The 14,975-nt window shown below is 40.3% G+C and overlaps 1 protein-coding gene across 2 annotated transcripts in view; it reads right to left on the reverse strand.

Annotated features, from left to right (window-relative positions):
• The window catches only part of ITK (IL2 inducible T cell kinase), a gene marked incomplete at its 3' end in the record, with an annotated part of 31,479 nt that extends 24,520 nt beyond the window's left edge, over positions 1-6,959 (reverse strand). For both annotated transcript variants that reach the window (XM_082006427.1, XM_082006426.1), the window contains exon 1: positions 6,309-6,959. In XM_082006427.1, coding sequence (XP_081862553.1) covers positions 6,309-6,479 — 171 coding nt within the window. In that variant the 5' untranslated portion in view covers positions 6,480-6,959. The remainder of the gene's footprint in view (positions 1-6,308) is intronic.
• Between the last annotated feature and the right edge of the window lie 8,016 nt (positions 6,960-14,975).

A 14,975-nucleotide genomic window follows, 5' to 3' on the forward strand; every position in this document is an offset into this window, starting at 1 on the left:
CATAAAAGCATTTTTCTCTTGGCCCATCACAGGGCCTCACACATCTGCAGTAGCCCAGTATTTTCACTGAACTCCTATTTTAAGATTGGACAAAGCCACTTCCAATGTTCACATTATCTCAGGTCCCGTCTGAGGTGATTATTAAGGTCCGCATCCCTACTATCAGTGCGAGTGGTTTGACAAGAAAATCATTATCACCATCAAGAAACATGAGTAAAAACCTGAAGATTCTTGGCTTCCAAATGAGCCTTCTAATATGATGGAAATAAGTCTTTTATGTTACAGAAAAACATATGGAACAACTACTGAATACTATATTTGTTTCTTCAAAGCTATTCTTGACTCTAGCAAAGACTGGGAGAAGGAGTGGACTGCAGTAAACTAAAGATTCAATGGAAGAAGGGAAGCTAAATTAAATTGACTAAATGCCATCACTTTTTCATTAAAAAGAAGTATAACCTTTAAGGACAAAAAAAAATTTGTCAGAAAGGATGAAAGGGTATAAAGCAACAGGCAGGCATTGCAACAATATCAGTTACAATGTTGATTGCAATATAAAGCAGAAGCAGGCACTGGAAGCAAAAACGGCCACATTAGAAAAGTCTAATAAAAGGTAACTATTAGGAAATCCCATATTTACTGTAGTATATTCATATTAAGAAGTATTCCTTCCTTAAAGATACAAAAGAAAACACGGGTTGAAGATTTTTCCACATCCATAATGTTCTCCAACAGAAGAAAGATTTGAACTTTGTAATTTAGAGAAAACAAGTACCTGACATTTGCTGTGAAGACACTGCTCAGAATTAATTTTAAAAAATTCTTGAAATATTAAAGGTCAATAAATACCTAGGTGACGATCTAGTAAGAGCAGAACTGAGTATGCACAGAAAGTGCAAAAAGAAAATTATTATAATCAAATTCTGGAAGGTAAAATGACTTATTCCAGCAAAAAGAGCTGTTTTCATTATTGGACTCTGCCACACATTTGTAGAGTTAGAAAGGCCATAAACACCAGACAACAACCTGCATTTTGCTTGAAGCAATCTTGTCTAGACAATATCACCACCCTGAATCATGGCGCATAAGTCATGAATGAGAACTGCAATAGATGGGAACTTTGTAAATATTGAGAAGAACATTTGATAAGACATATTGGAACAGGTTGCCCAACGACTTGAAATCTCTGTCCTTGGTTTTCAAGCAGTGGCTTGTCAACGCCACAGACAACTTGTTCTAGTGTTGACTATCGTCAACACTGCTCCGAGTGTTGATCTAATGCTGGCAACTGTCTGTCCCCAAGCACCAAGTCTGACTAAATGAATTTAAGAAGTGCCCTCCAGCTAGTATTCCCATGATTCTGTGATTTCACAGTAGATATGAGGCTACAATATGTAGCAAACAATATGAACTTAATTGTCCCTCAACTCCAATAATACAATTCAGATTTTTAAAAAAAATCCATGTTAAATTTACAGAGGTGTACTAAAGGATTCAATTCACATTAGGCACAGGTTTGTACTTTGTCTCCATCTTATTTAATGTTGTATTGATTTTATTACATAAAAATTCTTTGAAGGAGGTATGACGTACATTAATGCCAAGCCTTACATCTTTGTGGTTGATGTGTCTTATTAATAAATTAGAGATATGCATCAGAAGACAGATGGTATTGCAAATTCTGGCAAGCAAACAGGACTTGTTAATAAATACTTGACAAGTTATGAAGAATGACATATCTACTCAGATACATATTTATTTGGAAGGTAGTCTAGAAAACCATAATTAATTCACTTTAGATGAGGATTATAGCTTCATGACTGATAAGGTATTCAGAATACACAAAGCAAATATTATATTAAACAATGAGAAATGGTATGAACGGTCACTCTAATTAACAGGAACACCAAAATGGAGATCTTCAGAAACAAAGTCTTAGTCTGTTTACACTAGAGTCTTGGGGGAAAAAACAAGTCTTTGCAGGGCAAGATGAACAAGTTGGATTCTGTGTAGAATAAACTAGGCAAAATGGACGGTTGGACTGAGGGACAAAGTGCTGCTTTTGTTACCGTGGGTAGCTGGACTGTTGCAAGTAATCCAACATGCAGCTAATGCAACAGAAGCAGCTGAAGCATTTTTAGGATGCTGATAAAAGGCTTTTCAGCCAAGTTTATTCCTTTATTCTTTTGGAACAAAAGACTGAAAGCAAAGTTCAAGACACACTAAGGTGCCATCTTTATACCCAAAATCAAAGATCTGAATGAAAGAGCCCAGGACAAGGCTGACTCATGCTATGTGACCTCTTGAGCGTCTGACCAGTGTAGGAAGAATAGTTCTGATGTAAATGAAAAGGGAACTTGGTCCTTTTCTCTGTGCTCCTTTCACTGCTCCTTTAAAAGCTGGACTAGTAATAGCCCATGGATGCATGAAGATATAAAATTTAAAAATGTTTATGTTCCTGAACTTCTCAAATGTTAGGTGCAATTTTCCCAGCCCTGCAATACTTCTCAGAATGCCTGTATAGGGCAAAATGGCTATTTTTGAGGAGGGAAAACTGTGGCATAGGGATATGGAGCACTTCTCCATAGCTGATACAGAGAGACCCAAGCACTCTCCACAGGTCTAAGCTACCCCAAGACAAGGAGCCCTGATGCAGGGATCTTGTAATGGTACCACATTAGCATGGTACCAGCCCAGAAGACAGTGGCCTATTCACTAACTGTGGCATCAGCCTCAGACATCTGTGCCACTTTTACACTACAGTCAGCTTGAAATACTGGGAGAGATGCTCGTTTCTGGCTGTCCCCATCCAGGTAGGAATGTGACATGCTGAAGAGTATGCAAGAACCTCTACTGAGCATCTGAAAGACTAAACTATCTCTCTTCACTCTCCTGGCTGCTAACCTGAAGGATTTACCAAACACCATAAGCCATTAGGCGAATAGGCTATAGGTTACTCACCAGTTTAAGTGTTTTTGCTAAGGAAGGGCATTTGAAACTCTGTCCTAGACACCTCTCCAAAGGAATTCATTTGTCTGCTACTTCTGCAGTACTGCAAGTGTACTGGCACCTTGAGAGTATCACCATGTCTTCACTGATGGTTATTCTGGTGAGGATCAAACTCATTGAAATAGTTAAAACGATTACTCCCATGTGCCCGTTTACTCACATGCACAATAGCTATAAAAGCAGACCCTAGAAACAAATTTTTGCCTGTGGAATAATAAAGGCACTTCTGATGTATTTTGGTAGAGACGGGGGCTGAATACATGTCTCTGTTATCAGGGCTTTGCTTTATGTTAAGACAGCCTTGCATTGTGCACTGTGTAATGAATTCCAGAAAACACAGCTTCTTATTGTTGTCAGTTATTGGGGGCTCATTCTCCTGAGATATGTAAATATCTTTCATTAACATCAACGGTGATTGTGTGCTTGGCCCTCGAGGAGAACAGCGCTTTCTGTCTAGCTATGGCCGTTACGATGAAAATACTGTTACAGCGATTGCAAAACTTTGCCTCTATGATGTTGGTTGTCTGGGCAGCTCTTGATATAATTTACAGAATTATCCCTGTTCCCCTTTGACCTGTGTATTTCCTTGCTTTGGACTGCTACAATAAATGCTTACACGTGTGTTTATACCCACTGCATCAAAATGCAGAGAAAGGGACTGGGTGCTAAACTCTGTTAAATACAGGCAAAACATATAAGCCTGGGTTTAACGCATAAGTGTATTCTTTACTTTAAGCCACCCAACTGAAATCAGTGGGACTTCTCAAACTGTTAAGCAGTTTGCTGGTTGTTTTACCTGACTTTATGCACAGGCTGTTGTTACTGACGGGGGACCAGAGGGGTGGGTACTGTACAGCGCTGAACTCCGAGTGCAATGAGCCTCTGGACAGGTTGGTAAAGGGTTCTTAAAGAAACTAATCGAAAACTCTTACAGCAAACATCCACAGAGATTTCCCTTGAAAAATTCATACTTTAAAAGCCCAGACAGTTGCTGGCCCCATCTTTATGGAGCAGTACACATGCCTAGGCACACTCCCCATCACCGCAGCCTGCTGGCAGAGAACAGCAATGTCTTCACCACTTTGCCCTAAAACTCCAGAGCAGGGGGACCACATGCAAACTGCCTGCTGGCAATGGTGACAGCCTGTGCTAAGCCCTTCCAACCCCACAAACTATCTGAGAGAGTCCCCACGGAGCAGAGCCAAACCTGTGCCAGGGCCTGTGCTACAGAACGAGTGCTACAGACCACGGATTTCAATGCCTGTGCATGCTTCCCGGTCCTGGGTCACTCACGGGGATGGGCATAGCCCGCGGGTCGGGCAGGTACCGTAATTTTCTCTTCACTGGCTGTGAATTCAATTGCTGGGGATTCACTCCATACTCAGCACAAACCAAGACGGTGCTTGCATGGGCTGCCCTAAGCTTTCCTCCCCAGCTTTTCCTCTCATGGTCCACTCCAGACCCGGATGGTCTAATTTTGGGGAAGATTACTGAAGAGGCTGAGCATTGGTTCTGGGAGTATTTCACAGGACAAATTCTTTTCTCCCCATTTTGTATGAAGTTCTTCTATTCATGTAACAACCTGATCTCTGTCAGCCAAAAATAAGCATTTCATGGAAAATCAGCCCTGTAATTACAGATATACCCACTGTCCCTCAAATGTGTATAAAGGCCTTAAGATACATGTTTACACTAGAGTCTTGGGGGAAAAAACAAGTCTTTGCAGGGCAAGATGAACAAGTCGGATTCTGTGTAGAATAAACTAGGCAAAATGGACGGTTGGACTGAGGGACAAAGTGCTGCTCTTTACGTATACATGTCTACACATTTTAATAGGTACATGTTTGAAATACGTAACATGAAGTAGATAGTACACCAAACCCTCATCTTGCCTAATTGACCTTTAGGAAGACTACGGGAGAAAATTTCCAGAGACACTCACATAGTGTATGAAATCTATGCCCTATTGAAAGTCACCGAGTCAGATTTTCCAAACTATTTCAGTGTCTAAAGATGCTGACAGACACCTACTGCGATTCCACAAAAGTACCTAGGCGAAGTATATGTTGAATTCATCTCAAGCCCACCAAGTCTCAGAAAGCACCAAAGAAATCTAGTTGTGAAGATTTCTCTAAATACCTACACAAGAATCACTTAGATGCTTTTGAAAATTTTACCCAGAATAATTAAGTGGAATAGATATAATAGAATTTAAAATCTTAAAACAATGGCATTTGACAGATAGTTTGGATAACCAAAGTTAGTCTGAAACCAAATATAGACAGACAACACAGAAATAAATATTTTTATTTTTAAATATGGAGGTAAGAAAAACCCAGACTATAAAATAAAAACAAGAAAAACATTTTATTTGGCATATTTGAGAGAAATAATTTGCAAGTAAAAATTACTGTTAACCCTTAGAGCTGGTAAACCAACCTCAACTGCGTTATGATACAATAGAAGGGCATATCATACTTTTCCTGATGGATTCAGTTTTAACTTAATTTTCTGCAACTGAGCAAGATCAGATGGTCTGAAGTTGCCAATGCTGCATAGCAAGGCAGCACGATCCCCAATTCTGCTCTGCATACAGTAACAGTATCTAAACTTAATGGATTAACAGCATGTTCAGTGACTGTTGGAAAACAAGCAATATTATTTACAACTGTAATGAAGCTCAGCAAACATCCAGCTAAATAGAAGAGGGAAATAATTCTTCACTAGAACACTTAGCACAATGGGGTGCACAGATTGACTTATAATTTTCTTCATATTTAGCAAATCAGGGAAATGCATTTTAAAATTGCATTTTAAAATGCAAAGCTGATCTCCTACCAGCCATTAGTCTGCTGCCCTGAAGAACAGAATGAAAGAGTAAAATCTGTGGATCATTTTTTTCCACAGGTGTAGTTAGGGTACACTTATCTTCTCAATACACCACTCCAGGTCACCCCTGTACTCCTGTGAGCCGCCAGGCACAGGCTCACGCAGCTGTTACACACTGGTTATGACAGCCCATGCTAATTCCTACAACAAAACTATATCCTTTCTACAAAATAGCGAGGTAGTCTTATCCCTCCAGGCAGACCTATTGCCCACTGCTCAGAAGCCCTAAATGACCCATCTTGACCACTTTACAATTTTCAGTGAATGGTGCTGTAGTAAGGACCAGAAAAGTTAAATTAATAAAATTTAACAAAGATCATCCTTCCCTCCATTAGCATCCTTCCCTTCCTTTAACAAAATTCATCCTTCCCTCCCCTACTCAATTATGAGAGAGAAAATGGCTGACATACCCCATGGCGATGTTCATAGTAAGCCAGCTTGGATTTGGTTAAGACAAAGAAGCGCACTTTAAAGTTGGAGGGTGAAGTCCTTCTCTTCTGCTGGGATTTTTTGATAAGCAGTTCCTCCAGGAGCACACAGTTATTCATGGCTGAGCCAAAAATGGTCCTCTCCCAGGACATGGGATGTCCGTCCTATGCACTGAGCGCCCGTCCAAGAAAGAGACACAAGAAGGAAGACAGTTAATTTAAAAAAAAAAAAAAGGTGTTCAAAAGGCAGCGTAGATGCTTTGAGCTTTATCTTCCCATCTACAGCAAAGCTTCCTTTCTGTCAAACCATAACCACATCCTCTCTGAAGTCATAAAATGAACAGTACATGTTGAAATATACGCTAAGGTAAATGTTGTGGAAAAAATAACACTTGAGGGACATTCAGTAGATGTGAGTCAATGATTAAGGATTAATTAAAAAGGGGTGTGGCATGATTAAGCATCTGTCTCCTACTCGCCCACTTAGTAAATACAGTTACAAATGCATCCACTGAACATGGATGTGTAGGATGAGTGTCTCTCCTGCTCTCTTAGAAGTAGGTCATGCATCCATATTTCTTTTTCAAAGGAATGGTGCCTTGCCACTTAGAGTATTTAACAGTTGACTGTGTCCCAGAGATTTCATACTACTTATTTTGAGGAAGTTTCCTATGTAACATGGAAGTTCCTACTGTGTAAGCAAAGAAAATTATATCCAGGATATACTTGTACAGGGAATGATGAATATTTGTAGTCGTTAGCTATATAAACTGAAAACAAATTATTACAATAACTGATAACTAATATTATCATTGGTTACTATTTGCTGATTACTAACTGCTTCAGGTGTAGTCTAATTAGTCTGTAGCTGGGTGTTCCAAGAGGCACAGGTACAACATGCCCTCTGCGGATGCAATCAAGACCAGTGCAATAAGCAGTGAAGCAAGCACAAACATCAAACCAAGCACAAGTGGCTTCCTCAGGAATTCAAGGCACCATCCGGGGCAGTCTGCACCAGGCTAAATATAGAATTATAAAAAAAAATAATATGTACCTAATGCACTCAGTACAACAGCACTGTTACATTTTAAAACAAACGCAATTCATTTTTCTCTGCTCATCCATTCTTAGCATTTTGTGTATTTTTTTATTAGTGATGTATACTTGCATTGCTGACACTATTGAGGAGTGGAGAGATGGGATCTGGAATGTGAGGAAACTGCAAGGTAAGTATTCTATTAATTAGGTATTTCTGAAAATTGTTCCAGTGTAAATAATTTACCTGTGCTGACTTTTGGCTTTAGTGTAATACAGCATTAGGGTATAAGGAGTATATACAGCTTCCTACTGCTGATGTATTTTTAGAGCTGTTTGCAAGCTCCAAAGAAGATGCTTCATTATTTTAAATTCAGTTCATGAGGAAAAAAAAATCTGAACAAATAGCAGAGTTGCAAACTGTTTAAATGAAGACTTGGATTTTATAAGGCGGTTCTTAGACAGACTTGGGAACCGTATTTCTCAAGAGAACGTATTGGTTATCCCTCCCCGAAAAAGAGGTGGCATATCTCTTCTTTGCTCGTTTATGTTAAATTGTTTAGGCAGCATGTTCCAGAGATCATCAAACATTCCTTACCAATTTTGTTCAGTGCTAACTGAGAAGCTGCATTTGCCATAAAAATGTAATTTAAAGATAGCACTTGACATACAGATCTGTAAGAGAACTTGCTAAAGGCAATGCGGTATCATGAAACAGAAACAGGCAGAAACAGAAGCTGTTGTGCAGTTGATCCCTATATATATCTCTATGTGGTGGTCTCGCTGAAGATGAGATGCAGCGTATATCGAAACATCCGTTGCGCACAAGTCTAGCGAAGCTGTGTTTCATTTCTTGACAGAGTGACAGAGTTCCAAGGAACTCCTGTGGTTGAACAAGAAAGATGACACAAGCCTGTGATCTCCTAAAAAATCATCACTTCTGCCAAGGGGGATTTCATATCTGTTTGTAGACTAGGATCAATACTAGGGCCAAATTTCCCAATTCTTCTACAAAACAGTTTGCCTCATGCAATGCACATATATAAACAATTCAGAGTCTGCTGGGACTAAAGTTGCGCTCTGTGTAAACAGCAGCTATTCTGATACTTCCAGGCCTTGTTTAAGTGCTTGCACCTCTGAAATATAGGGCCACTTCTGCGTGCACGTAACTCCTCATGCTTGAGAATTTGCTGGTTTAAATTATGCTCCGAGATCCTTTCTTGTAATTAATAAACCAAAATATGGACAGTAGAGTGCCCTGACAAACCGTGCGGACTTCGCTCTGCTAGAAGCAGTGAACTCCCCCAAAAAGGCTATTGATCTAAACAGCATTTAGCATGATTTGTGTCAATACAGATGCATTTATAATCACAGTTTGCAATGCCACTGCATTTTTAGCTATAAACACTTACTTAGGACTATGTTATACTTTCTAGTCTCTTTGCACTAACTGTAGTGTGTTAAGGACTTTCTGAAAGTCTTTGTAGCTTGGGCCAAGGGGTTTGCAGTCTGTTGGCAGAGATGTACATGTTGTCTTCTCAGAAAACTGAATATAAATAGAAATGCAAGGGTGTGACATGGCAGCTTTACAGAAAACGTGAGGCATACAGGACAGCAAAGAGATGAGATGCCAACACGTAGACCTCTGAGGAGGCAATGCTGCTGGAGAAGAGAGGATGTGAGGGGAGAAGAGATTCAGCAAGGGTGGTAAGTAGCCGGGGAAGAGCTAAGAAATTCTTTGAATGTAGTGACTGGCAGCTTGATTTCTTCATGAGATAAGAGATGAGTTAGCGGAGGGACATGAAGAGGGGAGCGATTTGATCAAATGTTCAGATAAGGGGCTTGGCAATTGCACTTCATTTGGTGTAAACACGGTGTGATGCGATGCGTTGTAGGAGGTCTGATGGTGATCAGCATCTTGAAGATGCTGTGAGGGTCAAGGCAAGAGAGAAACAAGGAGCAAACGAGATTTGGCTCTGCAATGTGGGAGAACTGGACAGGCTGAGCTGCCGTGGAAGAGAAGGTGTGGATTTGGTACAACATGTAGAAAGACAGACACACATAGTTGTAAGAAAATAATCACCGATTTTGGCCTGGAGGGATAGAGAATCTGGTAGTTACATCAGAACTAGCAGGATTTAGCAGGTGAGATCAGCCAACCTGAGTTTTCCAAGGTGAGTTCAAGCTGATGATGAGCCAGCTCAGATATTAGACAGGGATAAAAATAAGAATGACCGTAAGGAAGGAAACAAGCCAACACAGACAGATTTGGGAGACACTGATATAAAGACAGGAGCTGATCACAGTGAGAGCTGCTAACTATTTCTGTTTTGCAGTATCTTTATCAACTGATAACTCTTCACTGTTGAACTGGGGAGGAAGGTAGGGACTGACGTATTTTTGTATCCACTCTTGCCAGAGATCTACCCTTTCATTTTCCTTTTTCACTTTAATCCCAAACCCCAAATGTTTAAGTGTAGCAAGCCAAAACCTGAATATTGATGCTGTCAGTCTAATGAATATATAGTCAGGCTGACATGTATATATAAAAACCTATGGTCTAAGAATTGTATTTATATTTAATTATACATTTATGAGAGAGTAACTTGCTTATGTGTATTTGAATTTTATTTCATTTCAAAGATCACTATTTCTTGTCCAATTTTAAAATAAAATTCTTGCTTTCAAGACATAACTGTAGACATAAATCATATGTTGTCATCCACCTGGGTGACTAACAGATTATAACCCTTTTAAACAAAACCTGTAATTTAAGGGCTTTAGGAGCTTTCTACAGTAGAGTGGGAGATATGTATGCGTGTGTGTATATAGATAGGCAGAAATACACCACTTGTCTAGGACCAAGTTGGCTGCAGAGCTGGAAGATGTGAAGACAAGTCTGTACAGCTCTACACACAAACTACAAAGCCTTCTTAAAAGGGCTCCTTGGGTGAGCTGAAATATCCCACTAACACAGGTATAATTTCTGGAACCTGACCTTGTATGACAGTTCAGTGGTACACTCAACGTATGGGCACGCTCCTTTTCTTCAAGGCTTTGGGCAACACTGTATATTGCATGGTACAAAAATTCTGTATCCTTAATAGAAAGGAATTGAATATAACTGTCTGAAGTATCTTAAAACCACTGTAAGTCTATCCCTTAAGATGAGGAGACAAAGCCTGATTAATTTTTTAGGTATCCTACATGCTTTTATGAAGCCTGCTACCATGTATACTTGGACACTTTTCCATCCATATGCAGGAAAATCTGAAATATTTTAAATATTTGAGCTGCTGTGTGCACTAAATACTCCTCTGTGCTAGGCAAGTTGAGGTTACAGATAAAGTTGTTGTTATCAACTGTGGCCTCAGTGAGCTCCTTTTTTTTCTTTTATTCACCTTTATTCTTCTCTTGCTACCTCCTGCAAACTCTTCTATTTCTGCTCTGAAAAATGTTATTTTAGGGATTGGATTTTTTCTTAGGGGATTTACCCAGATTATGCAGTTCACACTTTTATTACTGCAGACTGTGGAAATCTCCCCACCCGCACATCCTGCTCTGATACCAATGCTTATGTCCTGAAGGCGGCAGAGAAATTTATAACATTAAATATAGATAGTTTTTGTTTTTGTAAAAAAACAGACCGGAAGGCTGCAGCTATATCTTCACTGTCATAAAACGACCTGCATACTTCTGTCGTGTGTAATATTTGGGCCAGGTTTACTGCCTGGGTGCCAGCTCTTCCTTTTCACCAGCTGTTCAATATGATGATTATCATTCAACTTCCAAGCTTCCAGAATTCAACCCATTTTGCTACTTTGCTTTTTTAGAGTGTGAGAAACTACTGAGGTTACTCAGCTGCCTTGTTTCTTTGGCAGTTCATTATCAGCCCAATAAACATGTCTCTAGTTAGACCCAAAGAACAAGACAAAAAGCTGCACAAAAAGGGAAGAATTAGTCCGGTCTTTATGAGCCAGATGCACCCAGCTTTCCTCTAGGTCTTACAACTGCACCTTTGAATCTGCTCACACTGCTCCCACTGACCAAGGGAGTTGCTCTTGCAGAACCAGAGCAAGATTCTCCTGTGAACTGTTTGGGAGCCCTGGGAAAGTAGATGCCTTGTTCCAAGCATCTGCTAGGAGGATGTTGTGAATTATCCATGATCTGAATGCCTGAAACGAATCACTCCCTGGCTTACTGACATTGGCAGTAACAGAGAACATGTTTTATACTAGTGAACTTGCACAGGGTTAGGACAGGCTCTTCTGTGATGAAGGTACAAATAATCCTTTGCTCAGCTCTTCTCTGTAAGGCAAAAATGCAGAAAGAAAATCCAGTTTCATCAGGTTGTACCCAAACTGGGAATTTGCTCCAGCTCCTTTTATTAGTGCCTGCCTATCATGGCTCCTGTCCGTTACTATTTCCTTCTGAAGACAAAGACGTGACTTACACTGCTGGCAAAACTGCCGTGCTGCAAATCCCGCAGCTGATTCTGGCAGTATGACATGTTTGCAGCTACCCAGATAGCTGATGGTTGGATAGGAATTACTTCTTTATGCCACGCAGACACATTTTTTGATATGTTCATTTACAAGTTAGAATTGGGAGTCACACAGGCGTATGACCAAGTAAAGACCCAGCATTAATGTCTGCCTTAAAGGTGGGGGGGTTGCTTCCAGAAACAACATTAAGAGTATGAGCATAGGAAAGAGTGTTGGCTGATTCTATCAAAATGTGCCTGGATTTTGAGCCATGTCAATTCATTAACCAGTAGTGAGATACCTGTTTCATTGCTAAATAACCATGCAGGCTCTGTGCTGAGATTTGAATCTGTTTGAACAGGGTAATAGGCTGTATAGCAAGAAACAGTTCAACTGTCACATGCATTGAAGATCGGTATGCCCCAATTTTTACGTGATGGCAACATTAAACTTCTTTCCTACATTAACAGGTGCACCAGTAGGCTGCAGCTGATATTTTAGTCTGAAGAGTCACAAAGAAAAGGCAGCACAGCACTGCACTGCAAATTCACTAATTCCCAAAGCCACAGCAGGAGACAGGGAGATGGGAATTAAGCACAGCAGATGGAGACATAAAGCTTGCTTAAGCCCCCTTCACCCCCAACAGGCTCCTTTTCTCTTCCCCTCCTCCCTGGTATATACTGCAACAAAGCCTACAACAGTCACCAAAAAAGGAAATTCCTGAGCTCGTTGCTTAACTAGGCTGTAAGATGTAGTACTGAACTTAAACACAACAAGAGACTGGAACTGAGTTTCATTCTGGGGTTATTTTTCAGACAACATGGGAAAAAAAACCACCACACTTTTATTTACTATTTAGAGTGCAACAGCAATCGCAATGGAAGAAATATGTTCTAGCAAGAAGAGAGCAGTGCTGTTCTAAGACCATGCATGAAAATGGGGTTTGTATTTACTGTGCTTGTACAATGCTTGGCTTCAAATTCTGCTAAAATAGCTTAGCATACTGCAGTGGCACACACTGTACACGCTGCTGCAGAAGAACTAGAATGCCTGATAATGAACCATGCCAATTTACCTAAAACTAGTTATGAAGAAAAACAAAATAAATAATAAATTAAGATGTTTTGTCTTTGAGGCAGAGGATATCATTGTACTGATTCACCATCTGCTGAATCGGTGTCTGGGTTCATTCCCACAATTTAGAGATGCTGAAGGAATTGTGCTGTATTATCAGCATTAGGCTTGTACCGGACAGTGTCCTCATTTCAGAAAAGAGCTGAAATGTAGTAGAAAGCAAATTGTAGAGTGCTATGCATGACAGTCACTATTGTTCTTAATTTCTCATTTGGGACCACTGTAAAGAGAGATATTAGCAGCTCCCCATAGGCTGGAAAGGGTCATCCATGGGTCTTCTCAGAATCAGCCATGCTACCAAGAACGAGACTGAAACCCTTTTCTCTTCTTTCATTAGTTGATGTTATATCCCCTCTGTCTTGGCCAGTACATACAGACTAGGAAAATGACCCAAGAAGATCACAGACATCATGTAAAAAACAAGTGCTTGGCCCCGCACTGTCTTCTACTTTTCGAAGTCACAGCATTTTACATCCTTGCTGCAGAGTTCACTGAGTGCAAGGAAGTAGAGAATCAAGCTCAACTCCTCTTAGAAGAATGTGAAATCAAAGTCTGGAAAGTCCAATAAAACCAAAGGTGTGTTAGTACCTCCTACCACATGGGTTTTCTCATGTATCTCTGGAGGTGGTGCTTTTTATTCCTTGCCTGTCTTTCAGGGTATGATGTAACAGGATGATTTGAGACAAAATAATAGCTTGCTGCCACAGAAACAAGGAGAACCATTCCTCTCACCATCTCCCCAACCTCCTCCCTTCCTTCTGCCTATGTTCTCTCCTCTCCTAAAAGCTTGTCCTGATGATCACTGGATAGATAGCACAGTGAGTTGACAACTCCCTAGAAGAGCAGAAAAGGTAATTCAGAAAAAAATACAGTCATGTGTTCTGTGGGGTTTGGAGTTGCATCAGTTTACTGCACAATCCAATGTCTGATGATGATGGCACAAAGCAGTGAGAAGAAAGTGGGGGCTGGAAGAGCAGTGAAGAAAGGGACCAGGAGGAAAGAGTAGGGGAGGAGGGTGAAGGAGCGAGACCTCCCTTTCCAAAGCAGAAAACTGTTTTGGTTGCAGTATGGAACTGCACCCTTGCCTGTATTTGAAAACCATGCTCTCAGTTCCATATTTACATGCCTTGATACAATCTGTATGTCCATCCTGGAGTACTTTGGCTTCTTCAAAATGATTATTTATATGTGTTGAAGTAGTAGTTAGAAACAACCACCATGTTAAAAAAAAAAAAGCAAAAAGCTAAGCCATCTCAGATCCCCCAGCTGACAGTATATGATTTTCTGCTCCAAATTGTTTACATTCTCAACTGACAAGATCACCAGCTGATGAAAGAAGCAATGTGGTAAAATATCTGGATTTTACGAATGAAGATTGAAGGTCTCTTAAATCTTCCTGCTGATCCCAAAGGATGTTGTGGCTTAATATGGAGAGTTTGAATGACTGGTTCATGTCAAACAGCAAGCCTGTGGCACAGTTCAATGCCTAGACCCAAAGCACTCCTTCATTCTGTGGAGACCATAAGATCCATAGCCATGGTAGGAAAGTGGTGACTGGTGGCAGCTTTTTAAACGTCTTCATTCTTTAACCTCTTTGGTTTTTTAAGTCTTGACTGTCAAGAAATTTAAAGCATGCAATATTTATTTTGGATTCAAATGACCCTTTGTGTTTTCCAGTTTCCTTAAAGGTGGCTCTGGCTAACAGATTGTGTACTAGCACAACTACGTTTCGAAGGGCTGGTCAGCCCAGGTCCAGTGCTGAAATGCTGAAAACTGAACACAATATGGGCAAACCACCTTATCCTGTTACGTTCCTTCTGTATTGCGTTGCCCACAGTGGCTGCTTGTTAGGATATTTATGCACAAAGAATAAGAGCTTTCTGTACCCAACCTCCTGGGTCTGAGCAATCCATTCACACTTGTGACATTTCAATCCATATAGATGTGTTTCTGAAAAGAACACTAGATTAATTCACATCTTGGGGCATCACAAAAT

This window comes from Phaethon aethereus (assembly GCF_964289735.1).
Source record: "Phaethon aethereus genome assembly, chromosome: 14".
In the NCBI taxonomy this organism is placed as follows: Eukaryota; Metazoa; Chordata; class Aves; order Phaethontiformes; family Phaethontidae; genus Phaethon; species Phaethon aethereus.